This window comes from Onychostruthus taczanowskii, unplaced genomic scaffold (genome assembly GCF_017590055.1).
Source record: "Onychostruthus taczanowskii isolate IOZ18803 unplaced genomic scaffold, ASM1759005v1 scaffold36, whole genome shotgun sequence".
NCBI lineage: Eukaryota > Metazoa > Chordata > Aves > Passeriformes > Passeridae > Onychostruthus > Onychostruthus taczanowskii.
In genome coordinates this window covers 6,025,233-6,040,541 of record NW_024501015.1, presented here as the reverse complement: position 1 = coordinate 6,040,541, position 15,309 = coordinate 6,025,233, and the positions used below count along the sequence as shown (strand labels likewise).

General features: G+C 38.1%; 1 protein-coding gene across 1 annotated transcript in view; it reads left to right on the top strand.

Annotated features, from left to right (window-relative positions):
- The first annotated feature begins 43 nt into the window (after positions 1 to 43).
- Positions 44 to 15,309, top strand: part of ZNF385D (zinc finger protein 385D) — a 411,917-nt gene continuing 396,651 nt past the window's right edge. The window contains exon 1 of the mRNA XM_041411492.1: positions 44 to 146. Within this exon, the coding sequence (XP_041267426.1) occupies positions 44 to 146 (103 nt within the window). The remainder of the gene's footprint in view (positions 147 to 15,309) is intronic.

Sequence of the window (15,309 nt, the reverse complement as noted above, 5' to 3'; positions counted from 1 at the left end):
CGTCCCCGCGCTCTCCCGCCGGGATCGCGGTGCCGCCCGCGGCATGGCCGGCGCGCTGGGCAGGGGGGCGGCGTGCTGGCGGATGCGGAGCGCGGCGGGCGGCAGGAAGGAGAAGCCGCCGGGCGCCAAGCCCCAGCCCCGGCACGGTAAGGGGGCGGCCGCGGCGGGGCTCGGCGGGGCGCCCACCGAGGTGGGACCGGAGCCCCGAGGTCCGCGCGGGGCAGCCGCGAGGCCAACTTGCCTGACACTTGTATTACCCGCTCGGTCCCCCTAAGGGCAGGGGGATCCTTTTCTCCTTTCCCGTCCAGCGGGTGCAGAGGGAGGGGAGCTCCCTGCTCCCAAATTCCGCCGAGCTGCGCCTTATGTCTTTGATTTGCAGAGGCGAAAGGAGAGGAACGGTGTTCGCGCGCGTTTTGGCATCTTGCTTTGACAGCTGCTTCTTTGATAATTTTTGCAGAAAGCATTTCTCATCTGGCAAACGCCAGTGAACCTGAGAAGAGTCCCCGAAATCCCTTTTGGCTTTTACGATCTTAATGCCCGGAAAGCAGTGTTGAAAATATTGCCCTGTGTGCTGTTGTCTCCTCCTCCCTTACTTGTTCGGGGAGACAGATGCTCTCTTTGATGGCTAAACAGCACACAGACAGTTCTCCCAAAATCAGATCCTGACTTTGAAGACATAGAGCAGAGTGGTGTTCTGCGAACTATTGAAAGAAGTGTTGAGGTTCATGACCCTTGTGTGCTAAACACTGGATGCAGTTTACCCAGAGCCAAAGCTGTCATGTACGGTTTCTTTACTGTACTGCTTGGCTGTCACTGCTCTCTGCTTTGAGGAGCAAACCCAGCTGTTTGTGGATCTGGTTGCAATGCCTGGAAATCTCACTAGAATTTGTTCTAGTTCTGTGTTCCCCCTTGGGTTTTAAGTCCACTATTCGGGTAAGTGGGTTTGCAGAGGTCACTGACCTAATCCTTCAAGGGTAAAGTAACAGCTTAAGTTGTGCTTGTGTTCTGCGTCAATTTGCGTTTGTATGTTGTTGTTTATGTTACTCTCTAAAGTAACTTTGTGTCTTTTCCTGAGAAGCTAATTTGGCTGAAGGAGTAATTTGTACTCTTTAAGTCCAGGGGTTGCTGTAGCTCATTCAGTAATCTTGATGTAAAAATGTTGGGATGGTGGGGAACTTGGTACCTCAGGTGTTGGCATTTTGAGAAAATGCTTGCTAAGCAAGTGATACACTCAAATGCCGGTGGGAAATGAAAGCAAACTCAGTGTTTCTTCGATTGACTGTCACCTGGATGTTTCTGAGCTGGAGTGATTCTGCAGCAGCATCTCCTTTTCCATTTTGCTTCCTTGTGCCCCTTTCACAAGTCAAAAGAGGAAGCAGACTAGAAGTTGGAGCAAAGGTTTTATCAGTGGATGTCAAAACCCCTCTAAAATAAATTCTCTAGGGAATAAAAAGTGTTATCCATTTAGAGAAGAAAAGTGTTTGTTTAAAAGTAATTGTAAATATTTATCCTGTTAATTCTGAGTGTAATGCTGGTAGTAGGGATTCACATGTTGATGTTGATGGGATTCCTTTAAGCTGTGTACCTATTACATGTAGGTATTACACAGTAGCTAGGCACACAGATCAAAATTCTGGATGCAGTGAATTCAGTGGGAATTTTGCCACTGACCTAAGAAGAGCCAGAATTGAATCCACAGTCTGTGTAGTGTGAAGTGTCGGGCCAAACAGAAAACATTTGGCTGATTCAGCTGTGCTATTGTGGTAAAGTTTATAATCTTGCATATGCTGCTATGATTAATGTATTATCATAATAGCTCTAAATTAAATTAGTTAAATTATGGAGTTATAAAATAACTTTGTTCTAATTTACCTTAAGGAAAAAGGTGTGGTGTGCTTCAGTGTATCAGGATTGCTTCTTATAAATGTTTTCTAAAGTATCATATCATACTGAATTCACGTTTAAGTAATTACTGCAACAACACAGAACACTGAATTACACTGAAGCCCATACACTTTGCATCCTTTCAACTGTCATTTAAAAATAAGCACTCTATTGTATTGCTTTTGCAAAGTGAACTAGACTTAGTCACCAGATCATTTACTAAACTTTGACAGCTCCAAATGTAAAGTATAAATGAAATTAGAGTAATTTTCGTGTCCTTAGTACTGATTGTGTGCTATAGGGAAATATTTGGGGTGAAAACCAAAAATGTGATATTACTTTAGTATGCTTACAATATTTTCAAAGTTGCGGAAACACTCTCTTTTCCAAGAATGGGCTTTTAAGTAAATTTCAGCTTTTGTAAGGAGTGTTGCTAAATTCATTATGCAGGAACAGAGAACTTACTTAGAATGTTTAAGCTAAAGCATTAGAAGGGTTATAAGTGGGATATAGCTAAAAGTAAAATTGTGGTATATGGACTGCCAACGATTTTTAACTAGCAAACAGACTGACACTTTTGGTTCATTTGTACCTGCATGCATTCAGTTATCAAAGTGAGATGGGAACTGTTCACAAGAGAGCTGTATGAAATACTTTGAAATTTGGGAAGTAATATTTCTTGGGAAGTAATATTTCTTCCTGATCTCTCTTTTTGCTGCAAAGCCATTTCAATGGGCTGCCATCCTGCCTTGGTAAAAAGTGTCACAGCTCTGTGGATCTCAACAGCACTGTTATGATTGACACCATCTGAAGACCATGCACAATATTTCTGTGTGTGTTTGGATTAAGATATGTTTTTTTGGGCATCACTTAAGGATCTAAACTGGCAGGGTGCATATTGAGTTGCAGCTGAGCAAACCTGCCATTTAACTGAGTCAAGTTACAAATATTTTCCAGCTTTGACATTCTTCTCACCTTTTACATGAGGACTTATGGAGACTTTGTTTTATACCTTTCTAATATTTAAAAATACAAATATTAAAATTTCCTTGTGATCTCATGTGAACAAGTTCTTGTTTTACAGGTTTTTGGTTTCATACCATGTAAAGCGATATAGAGCAGAACTAGCATTTCCACCCATTGTGATCTATACAGTAAGTGAAGTCTTGTCAAGATTCCAGCAAAAAGTTCAAGATCCTGTTGAGATGATGAATATTAAGAGTCTTGTAAAAAGTCCATTTTTAAATTATTTAATGTTGGGTTATCATTGGCAACTTACCTGTAAAATTTCCAAAGGGCTTGAAAACCGACAGCTGCAGCCAGAATTCTGTTACAGATTCTCTTTAGGCAGAAGATGTTAAGAAGTAACCTAACAAAAAAATACGTAAATAAAGTTATATTTTAGTGTACTGCTTGAGAAAACTTTGAAATATTTGTATGAGAAAACCTCCTCCCTTGAGGAGTAGATATGGAAAGATTGTGACTAAAAGCTGTGAAACAGAAATAAGTTGTAAAATTACTTGGTGCCACCAGAAATGACTTCTGGAGAGAAAGCAATGTTTTATATCCCTTTTAAAGCTATGTGAATGTTAGTATAAAAACACCAGGGTAAAACAGCACAAATAAATAGTGCTGGCTGTGTGTGTGTGTCCACATAGGTAACATTTTAGACAGAAAACAATTACTTTCAATTTATTTGATTTTTTTTTAAAAGGAGCTCACAAAATGTTCCATATTTAGATTGGCAAGTGCAAGTCCTCTGTGCTTTAGCCAGCACAATGAAATCAGTTGGTTTTATGCCAGTATGTTGAACTATACCCAGGTAGGCTGGATAAAGGAATATGGGCTCTAACAACACAGACCACTTTTTCACCTGGATCTGCTGACTGATTTTAGTCTTCACTTATCTAGAGTTGTCACAGAATACGACAAAAACTGTTGTTGTCATATCTGTTTGGTGTAATGGAAAGGTTGTAGTGTGGGAAGGGTAGAAGTCGATGTATTATTGCAGCAGAGACATGGTCTCTTCCAACTGTGTTGAACTGCTGGGAGAATGGAGAGAGAGGAAAAAATCCCTACAAACCTCTTCATAATTGTCCTCTTGAATAAGCTTAGTTGTATGCAAATATGGAAACATCCAGGTTGCTCCTGGACTGGATTAATGCCACAGTTAACAGTAAGGAAATTAAATTTTCTTCAGCTTTCCTCTTTCAGATATTCTCATATTTTTACTTTTCTTCTTGAAATATTCAAGAATGTGTTTCAGTATTTTCTGTTGGCTTTTCCTTTTCTTCCTTCTCTTTCTCCTGGGAAATAATGTTGTTGGTCGTGTTGAGGTAGTCATAACCAAATCTTCTGTTTTGCCAGAGGCATAGTTCTCTCACCTCACTTTTGACACGTGCCTTATTGTAGCATTTGTGAAAACAAATGTCTGAAATTAATGTAGACTTTATAATATATATGTATATATGTAAGTACATGTACATGCTTAATATAAAGGAATAGAAGTTGTCTTCTTGGAGCAAGTAAACGTCTTTTCTGTTATCAGCTGCAATAATCTGCAGGTAGGTTTTAAATATTGAAACATTCTCCTAGCCTATATGTTCAGACTGTGTGAACATTGGTGTTATTTCTGTTTGCATCTGCTGACACTTTGTTGCCTCGGTCACTTTTGGGGTCTCATTAGTAAGGTAGTGTTTTTACTGTGTAATGCAGACCTTGCTCTGAAGGCAAGGCTTTCCAAACAAATGGATGGGTAAGGAAGGATTTTGGCCTGGAGAACAAGAGAGGTTGGTTTACCAAACACATTTTAGCTTGATTAGCCTTTCACTTTTTCCTTTGATGTAAGTGCTAGCTAGCTGTTACCTCTTTCTGTGGTTGTTTCTGTTTATTTGTAAAAAACTATTTGTTTCTTTTGTTTTGTTTTTCATATTAATTCCCTGTAAGAAAGGTAATACCCTAGTGGATGCCTAGTTCATAGAAGAGGATATTTATGATACTGATAAAACCTAGCTTTATAGCTTCCTCAATTAGACATAAGTAATCATAGCTAAAAATACACAGATTGTTCTAAATTTTAATTTATGATAGAATGAAAAACCCACCATCTAGATCTTAGATGTAGACTCCAAATACAGTTTTCTGGTATTTATTTAAATCTAATTTTGGCACAGAAATGTAGTTGAGAAACCAAAGGCTTCCCTTCCATTTCATAACCAGATATATTTTTCTGACTTTTATTTTTTTATGGAATATTTGGGTAGTTTTAGTCAGACAGAGTCTCAAGTCACCTTGCTGAGAAGTACAAGGTGTGATCTGAAAGGGAAAAAAAAGAATCACTTTCCTGATCATTTGGCTTTTGCTGTTGAAAATTCTGAAGCTAGGTGAAATGATTACTCTGACAGAACTATAGAAAATATCTCATTTCAGTACATTCTGAAATATTTTACATTTTGAGTAACCCTGACTCCAGGGCATTTTATCCTTGCTTCTGGAAGTTTCCAGTCCTAGTATTCAGTTTAACATCTCTGCCTTTGTCTTTCCATTTAGCCTTGCCACGTTAAAACAATGAATCATCTTGTCCATTAACTACAGTTGGAATGTCTGTTTATGCACTGAATTTATTTTGTCATGTTGCCTTAATAATTGGTTGGAACTGTGGCAACTCCTGACTGCTTTCCCATATGAATTTGGTCTATTCCTAGTGCTGTTCTGGGCAGTAGAAGCATAAGCCATCCCCAGACCTGGAATGTCTTTACCCTCTAAGGATTTAACTTGTCTTTCTTCTGGAACAGTTTTCATTTTCTGTCTTCATGCATTGTGTAGAGGATGTAATATTTCCTATAACAGTTGAACAAGGAATATTGTTATTGTAGGTTCACTTTGATACATTCTGTTTTGTTGATGGATTTTAAATTGGTGCTGATTAATATGTTGAAGCATTAAATAGCAAGTTAAATAAAACTATAATGGCATTCTTTGAATAATTTAGAGAAGTGGCGTGGTGCAAAGGAAGGGGCTAGAGGGCAGGGAGGCTGAGCCAGCAAATGCAAATTTATGCCTCTTGCCTTGTGAGTGAGCTTGAAGATAGTACTTTGGTTGCTATTTAGGCAGTGTTTTGAAAATAAGTGCTCTTTTATTAAAAAGGCATTGCACTGGCAGTTCCTTGAGTTATTAAAAAGCATTTGCCTTAACTATGTAGTAGTATAATTGAGATTATTTTCTTTATTTCCATGAAAAAAATCTTGTTTCTTTTGGAAGGTAAATACTGAAGGATCTTCTTAATAAATAAGCCCAAAATACTGTGTAAAATGTTTTCTTTTTAAGATGGCTTTGTGGACTTGCACTGTGATATCTAAGAATATTCTTTGTGTGCTCTCTATGACCAATTTTCATTGAGTTGTTGATGTCACATTCCTGTGGAAAGGATCAAAAAGTAGAAACAAGGAGTAAGAACTACTAGGTAGAACCATCTCCTGAAGGCAGATTAAAGCAGAACTGTTAGTTTGTGATAATGAACCCAAGAACATGTGGAAAAAAGCAAGAAAAAAGAGTTGTTATTGTCAATGACTGCACTGCACTTTGCTGTGCAAACCATTCCAGTATTTTGTTCAATACTTACTGCTCTGAAGCTCTGAAACTACAGAGCTGTCTAAATTGCTGGCATTTGTAGTGAGGGGGAGGTATGGGAGGTTGAGAAGAGATACTCCTTCTCCAGAAGTTGAGTTGAGTAAATTCATGTAGTGTAACCAGATGTCCTCATCAGTTTCATCTCTTTGGCTGATTGTCACTGTGGTTTCATGTGGGAGGTCATGGTTGCTGCTAGACAAGAAGTGGGTGTGAGTAAAATTTTTTAGGAGGTAAGTGAGAGGAGGTTCTGTAATGAGAAGCTGTACACAGAGAGATCAAGGGACCCCTGCGTTGTATTCATATCAGCAGGACTGCAAAACAGATGAGATGCTGCGTTCTGGAATGGGCAGAATGTTTCAAGACTTCTGGATCATTTTAAAATATAAGACATCTTCATAATCAATTCCTGACGTCAGTAACGTGTTCCTTGCAATGTTCAAACCTGAATTAGAGGGAATGGGAACACAATATTCAATTTTTATTTAACTTAGAGGTGTGAATTTTTGGCTTTCTAGTTATTTGGAATTCCAAGATGTATTCAAGCCTGTAAATCCATTTAAAAACTGTTTTTTTTTTTTTTTGAGATCACTATATGTGTTTTAGGGAAACACGGTCTTTTCCAGTCCTGATGATGTTGGACTTCTGTACATTCTCTATGGCAGGACTGCTCCCAGTTGAGATATTGATTTCAGTTAACACTGAAATTGCCTGAGGGATGGTCAGTTGTTTGTGTTAATGGTACTGCTAGGTGCAGCCTAAATTGCTTCGAGCATTTGGCCTGCAAAGGCAAGTTCTAATGAAGCAAAAAAGAATTTACCACTGTTTTTATTCATTGTGTGATTGTGGAGGATTTCTTGTTATTTTTCACTGACAAGTGGTAATAATCTTGTTAGAACAGAAGCATATATCACTGGGGTTTTTGTTTGTGCGGGTAGCCCTTGTTTTCTCAAGGTCCAGGCTAAAAAGCTAGTCCCAGCTCAATTACTTTAATTTTTGGGAGAGGACTGTATTGCAAGTGTAAAGGTGGGAAAATGATCACCTTACAGAAACTGCAGTGGCTGGAGTGAGATTCAGATCTTGGAAGGGTTTGATCTTGTGGGCTGTAGCTGCTTGCTGTATGCACCAGATCAGGGAGCTGATTTTTCAGGCTTTCTGGATTCCTCTGTTTTGGCACTTGTTCCAGGGAGAGAGCACACAAATGATCTCACAGAAGAGATGATTAAGTGACACCTGAGAGTTTTTCAGAGTTCTTAGCAGCACTGAGCAGTTGTTCCATTGCAGGGAGGGTTAAGCTGAAGCAGCACCCTTGACTAGCTTATTTTCCCTCTTATTCCTGCACCAACATGAGGCCAGTTGGATTGCAGATGGACATTTTTAGCCCAAGGCTTTTATATTCTGCAAACTCAAACTCTGTTTTATGATTTTCTTAGCATAAAAAGAGGAAAGTGGCAAAATTATTTATTGATGTATTTTGACAATTGTATATGGCTGTTTGATGGTGGTGGTGGGGGTTTGTTTGTTTGTTTTTTGAATCTAGTTAAAATATTTAGATCAAATAAGTTTGGATTGTATTCAGCATATTTAGTGAAAAACCTGAGGAATACATAGAATGATTCAGGTTGGAAGGATCCTAAGGAAGATCTCTAGTCCAGTCTCCTGCTCTGTGTCAGCTGTGAGATAAGATCAGGTTGCTCAGGGCTTTCTTCAATCCAATCTTGAAAACATCCAAGGAAGGAGTGCACAAAGTCTGGCAACTGGATATTTTTCACATCAAAAACCCCAAGAGGACCTGATAATTTTGGAAAAGTGGGAGTTCTAGATAATGGGCATCTTCCTAGAAACAAGTACCTAGGGTAAGTGGTGCTAAAGTGATTCTACTGAAGATCTGAAGTACCACTTACAAAATATAATGAAAGCTGCCTTATTTTAGGATGTTCCAGAAAAGATACTATGGAAAACTAATAATTTACTAAATCCATAGTGTTCTGAATAAAAATAATTTGAGCTATTCCTAGGCTTACAACCTGTTATCTGAGTTCACCTAGAAGCTTAGTTAACTTTTTGAGAAATACAGAGGACTATGCCAGCTGTCTGGCCCTTCAACTCTGTGCATAAAACAGAAGAACCAGAAGTGCTGGTAAGAGTTTCTGCTGAGAAGGGTCTTGGCAACCTGAGTAACTGAAATGTTCCAGTGTCATTATGAAAGAGTCTGAAAGGCAATGCCTTTTTTTTTGTGTTTGTTTTTTCTGGGGGAGAAGGGTAGGGAGGAGAGGTTGTGTGGGGTGTGTGTGGGTTTTTTGGTTTTTTTTTGTCCTGTTTGGGTTTGTTTTGGGTTGTTTGTTTGTTTCTTTTATCCTTCAGAAGGTCCCAGCTTTGGGACAGTAATGAGACTGTGGTTCTGGATGTGGCAGAACATCCATCCTGCCCACAGGGTGGATGGATTTCTCTGGATGTCCCCTGTGTCTGGCTTAAGGAATTTCACAAATAACCAGCAGCTCCACTGCATCTTTCTGTCCTGGTATCTTCTTGTGTACAAGCCTACAAGTAAATGTCACAATTTTCTGTCAATATTCCTATGTAAGGAATCTCCGTGTAACATAGCCTGCATGCAGTAGTACAACCTTGCTGATAATATGTCTTCCTGATATAAAAGAGTCCTATTTTTCTTTAAAAAGCACATTATGACTTTTTGTATTAACTGCTGTTGTCCCACATATCCTAATTAATTCAGCTATTTGGTGTAATTAATTTGTTAATGCTTCTACAGTCATGTAATAAGATACATTGGCCCACCAGCAGTCTCAAGGCACTCATGTTAAAAGATTGTTTAGAGACTCACTTCCTTTGCTTAATAATATTTTAATAAGACCTTTCATTGAGCTCTGTGGCCATTAAAGTCTTATTTTTGAAGTTTTCCTTGTCTTGTCCTCAAGTGTTTGTTTTTTTCTTTAAATCTGACATCGGATTTTATCTTTGTTCCACTGCTCTTTGCAGGTTTTGTTTTTAACAAGTAGATGGGTAAGAACTTCTGTCAGTACAGATGTGATTCAGAAATCTTTGATCAATGATTTTCCTTGAAGCTTACAGTCTTGGTAATACTTCAGGTTTTAAAGCTAGGGGCAAAAGATGATTGAGAAACTAGTTCAGTAAATAGAAGTCACTTATGATTTTCCTAATTCGGGCAAAAAATAAGAACTCTGTCTGCTACCAAAGTTGTGAAAATTTGGCAGTGGCTGACCCTGTGATGCAAATCCCAAGAGGGATTTCTCCCATTTCTGATATTTTACATGTTTCTTGACAATTAGCATTTGTACTTCAACAGTTGTTTTTTAAAACGTGTCTATGTTTGAGAAAGGGTGTGTGAAGCCAATCCATGCAGTAGAAGGAATTGCTAAGGAATTGCTATGTACTAATAGCTTTTTCAGGAATGTGTGTTCTCTGGTCATAACTTACAGAACCTTGAATCTGGTACAGAAGAACGTGCAGAGCAAAGGGTGCCATGAGGAGCTCTCACTGCCAGAGCAGCACTGCGCAGTGCGTGTCTGTGTTTGCCACACTTTTGTTTGTGTGTTTTTGCCACAGAAGACATGCAGCAATCGCAGCAGGCACTACTGAGCAGCGTGGCTGGGAGCTCTGCTGCCATCTGTGTTAGTGCTGCCTGCTCCTGTTGTGTGCTTGCTTCCATATGTACAGCTTAGCACTTAGTCTCTGCAGCCATTGGAGTAATAGAGCTGAAAACAGTTGTGATAATTGAATGATGGCAAATATTCATTTAAAAAGTTAATAAATTTGTTTTCAATATATGTTCTCTGGTTTTGGTTTTTTTTCTCCTTTAATATCTCCTGCTCCTTCAGAAGCATTTTGTGACATACTACTGCTCAGTCCAAACTTGAACTCATCACTTTTGGCTTTGTACATCGTAATAGCCTCCACAGCAACCACTGTGATGCCATAAACAGAGACTTTGACTTCAGGTGAAGAATGTAGGCAGTAAAAGCAGAATAACCCATAAAGGAAAATGTGGGAGGATGGGGAAGACAGGGAAAATGATTATTTTGGCTTTCTGTGTAGCGATACACCACCCACCTTCCCGGAAGTTTTTTTTTTTTTATATCTTTACTGATATCTGAAAGAAAATAGATTCTTTTATGATGTCAGAGTGGAACTTCCATTTTAGACAGTATAATTGAAAATATATACAAGTAATGGAGTTTTATTCTGCATGAGGTTTCTTTTTCTCTCTTTCCATTCATTTTTAAAAAATCACTTTAGTAAATCCACTGTGGGAGGATAGTTTTGCTGCTGTACTTTTCCCAGGATGCAGCAAAAGAAATTGCATTTGCAGTTCACAGAGAATGAAATTAGATTTGCTCTGTCCTGATGATCCACTACTCCTACACCCAGCACATTTCTGGGAGAGACTCTTGCTTGCTATAAGAGACAGTGCCCTGACTGTGCACCTGCTCTTGTGCATGAAGGAACAGGCATGGATTTGGGCCCATGTAGCCCCCAAATTAGAATTAGGCACTGTATGGAGTGCCTCTGTGTGGGTCTGCCTCCTTCCTCTCTGAGGTGTTGTTCGTGGAAGGGGAGAGTTCAAACACATCACTTTGCTTATAGGTGTTGAGACAACTTTCTGTTCTGTAATAGATTTATACCTGCTCAGAAATACCGTGGTCTCAGAGAGCATCAGGCAGCTGAAGGATGTCCATTTTTGTCTTGCACCGTTTCATGTGCAGCCCATGGGTGGGTGCTTGACTGTGAAATCAGTAGAAAGTAATTGGAAAATGCAAATGTCATTGTGGCATCTGGAAGAGTAGACTGGGATTTTTTTTCTTTTTTTAGTTGGACACACTCCTTTTTCTTGTTGAGTAATAAAATCTTGCTCTTTAACCCTTCAGCCATCCATCCATTAGAAATTATGTAGATAAACCTTTATTTCTTGTCTTTTGTTTCTAGCAAGTTCTTTCGTTTTTTGGGCTGTGGCTTCTCACAAGCAGCTTCAGTTAGACAAACACTCAAATGACCTTAGTGCTCATGTAGCAACTTAAGTACCTGTGTGCCAGACTGCACAGCAATAAGTACTTCCTTTCCTTACAGAACAGAAATTAATGCATATAGTGCCTATGGAGCAAAACATTCTCAAATAAGAGCAGAGAAAGCCCAAGGATCAGCAAGGATTTCTATTTAATATAATGCTGATCCTGTGCTCCACAAAGCTGGTTAATGTGAGGAGTCTTACACTAGATTGATCTATCTATATTTGTCTATATCTATCTGTCTATATCTATATCTATACATCTATTTGTTCAACAATTCCAGCAGTTTTCATTTACATTTCAAAGGCAGAGAAAGACTGAGAGTAGTCATATTTGTGATTCCAGTATTCCAATAGTCCCTCCATCTGGATGGTTGTTCCTGTGAAACTGACACAGTCTGGACAATTTTCATCAATTTCATTTTTTCCATCTTTTCAGATGAGCCTTTAATCTGTTGCTTGCTGATCCCTGGTTTATAATCAGATTTGACAGCGATAGGATGTCAGTAAATATCTTGATATAAAGGTCTATAATGAAGTAGAAGTTTTGTCTCTCCTCTTGCTCCTTGGTGAGGTAAAATTTTATTTGTGAAGTGTGAATAACTTTGAAGCATAAAGCTGCCTAGTTTTGGGCCATTTTCAGGTGAATTTATTAACAAGTGAGATATTTATTTTTTTTTTCTCCTCTTAAAAAGAGAAATAAAAGGCTTATTTGTGACCTGCTTCTTAATATTTTTGGAAGTGAATTTGGTATCAACTTGACTAATTATTCTGTTTCCCTAGAGGCTGATAAGATACTTTTCCAAATAAGATCTAAGATAATAGTTATTTGACATATGGATAACAATTTTCATTCCTAAATAAAGCCATTCTGGAATAAGTTTAATACTGTCAATAAAAACCTTATCATTAACTGAATAAAAATATTTTTAATAGTTGCATTTAGCAAAAGCCTGCCCATGGTTTGGGATTTTTTTTCATTGTTTTGTATACATGTGTTAGCTGCATAATTTCTGCATCTACTTTTCTTCCCATCAAATTGGAAAAATCCTTTCTCTTTGCCTTTTAATCTGTCCTCGACAAAATTGTACTGGTCAAATTAATGGTAAAAATATTCAAAATATAAGGCTGGAGATATACACAAAATAATGAGCATACCCAGCTTAAGTACAAGCCATGCCTATGGAATAAAACAATTTTGTTCAAACAATAAGCTATAATCAGTCATGTTTCATTTTAATAATTTTTTTTTCTTTAATGATTTTTCCTGGTTGTGTCTCTCCTTTTTATATTCTTATTTATAATTTTGGCATTATCCCATTGTAGCCTGTCTGCCCATACTTAATCTTGGGAGGAAAAAGTCTCTGAATTCACTGCCATATTTTATTTCTTTCTCTCACTCATCTTTTCATGATAAACTAATTTCCATGTATACACTGTTCCAAAAATTCTTCCCCCTTTATTCAGCTCCCATAACCTCAGTTAAATCTGAGCTTCACTCTCAGAGACAAGAATTTAAATGTGATTTCTTCCCCGCCTCCTTAAGCCCTTACCTTTTATTTTTAGGATTTGGTGTTCTTGCTACCTGTGTATTCAAATATCCATTTGGCACACTAGAGAGTTTTCCAAATCTTTTATATATATATATATATATATATATATATATATATATATGTTGATTTTCTTTTCTTAAAGAAATTTGTGGTGGTTTTCATGTATGTGAAATTATTCAGTATTTTTCTTTACAATTGTAATGAGAGTCCAAATTGTCAGCCCAATGAGCTCCGAATTCCACACTTGCTTATATTATAGTACTGTAATTTTCATTTATGCTTTCTCTGCTTTCTCTTGGTTTTATGCCAATAAGTTCAGGAAGATCAAACATGGTAAACTTACTGGATATAACTTTAGAGATAGGACAGAAGATTCTGAGGAAGCCACATTCCTAACTATATGCTTCAAACCCAAACTCCAATTACCTGATGTACAAGATATGCTGGTGATGATTGTCCTCTTTGGAAGCTGCTGTTTTCCTTGATGTTGCTGTAGGAAGAGGTCTTTGTTGTTTTGGGTACATGTGAGTTAGAGAACTCTGGAAATTGCTGACAAAGGGAGAATCTGATTTAGGACATTCCCACAGATTTTGTGGGGGTAGGGAAGGACTACATTAGTGCTCCTCACTGGAAATGTTAAGAACCTTTTTTATTGGGTCATTGCTTCTGACAGCTTCATCCAGCTGCCTTTTCAGTTCTCTCTGGACATGCTGTTACAGAGCTTTGAGAAACAGATTGAAAAGTTCCATGTAGCAAATGAGCAGTACAAGTTCCTTATTAATGCTACTTTTCCCTTCGGCAAGCTTTTCAACTTCAGAGAGTATATTTTTTCCCCTGCACTTAGAATTAATTTTGCATGCCTTGACAGCCAAATTATTTGCTGTAGGAGTAAAACACCACGTCTGTCCCTCACTGAAGCTGAACACTTTGACTGAGCTGGTCCTACCGGCGCACGATAGCATCAAATGGTCCATGGGCCAGAAGAAAATCTTCTGGTAATAGGGAATTGCAGTTTGTATGGGCAAATACAAAGCTGAGCTGGACTTCAGCAAATGGGGACAAGTTGTAAATAGTTCAGCATTCAGGCAAAAGTGATAACAATCATTGTTCATGCTGGCATGTGGCTGACTTTTAATAAGCTTGGAATTATGCTTTGCTGGTTTAGGTAAAAGACAGTAAAGATTTTGTCAGCTGAAAAGAATTGCTCGAGGTTTTTGCAGAGATTATTACTGAAACCAACACAATTCCTACTAAAAACTGGAATTCTGTATAGTACATATTTTTATATAGGTTATATCCATATAAAAATTAAACATTGATGTATAAGAATAGAGTGCCTGTTGTGGAAAAGAATGTGCACAACTCCATATGAGAGGGGACACAGCATTGTCTGACTGAACCAGTTATAAGTGGTTTTCTGGCAGTGAGTGAAGAGCTGAATTTAATGATTTAAACATACAGAGACCTATGGGCAATGTCTGCACAGTGGTTATTTGCATTTGAGAAATGGGAACAGGTATCCAAGGAATTTACTGAGGTAAGTTAATAGCTTTTTGAGTGTGCAGAAAGATATATGTACTCTGGGGAAAGGTAGCATGTGACCAAATCTGAATGCACAGGGCTTGAATGTTGTTGGTACTTTGCAAAATTGCTTATCAATAGCTTATTGAGTAAACAATTTACTTTAGCAAGTGTGGAATATTGTTAAGAGATGAAATAAGAATATGATAGCAGTGATAAGGAGGGTGATAGTAAAGACTGTGATTAACAAAACAGTAGAATTAGCACAGCAAAACCTCACACACAGGGTTTTATTTCCAGATGAACATTCTTCAACTGAGCCTGCACAAGATGAGTGCAGTATGTTTAGTAATGAGATGTGGAAAAGAAGAAATACTGAAATGGACCAAAAAAGTGAAGAGGACTATAATATACAGTGGTCAGCAATAATCATCATTCCAGTTCATTCCAGTTGAAAAAAGTATTTGATAAATGTCCTCATTACAGAATGAAACAGCTGAGAGAGACCATTTTAGTTTTCCACTAATCAAAGCCAGGAAGCAAATGAGAATCCTGAGCTAAAAGTCTTCGGGTATCTTTGCTCTGCCTGTGGAAACTGACAGGTATCCAAGTAGGAATATGATGATTTGTGAAAAAACTAATTCATACAGTGAAACTTTTGCATGTTTGTAAATTTATCAAATT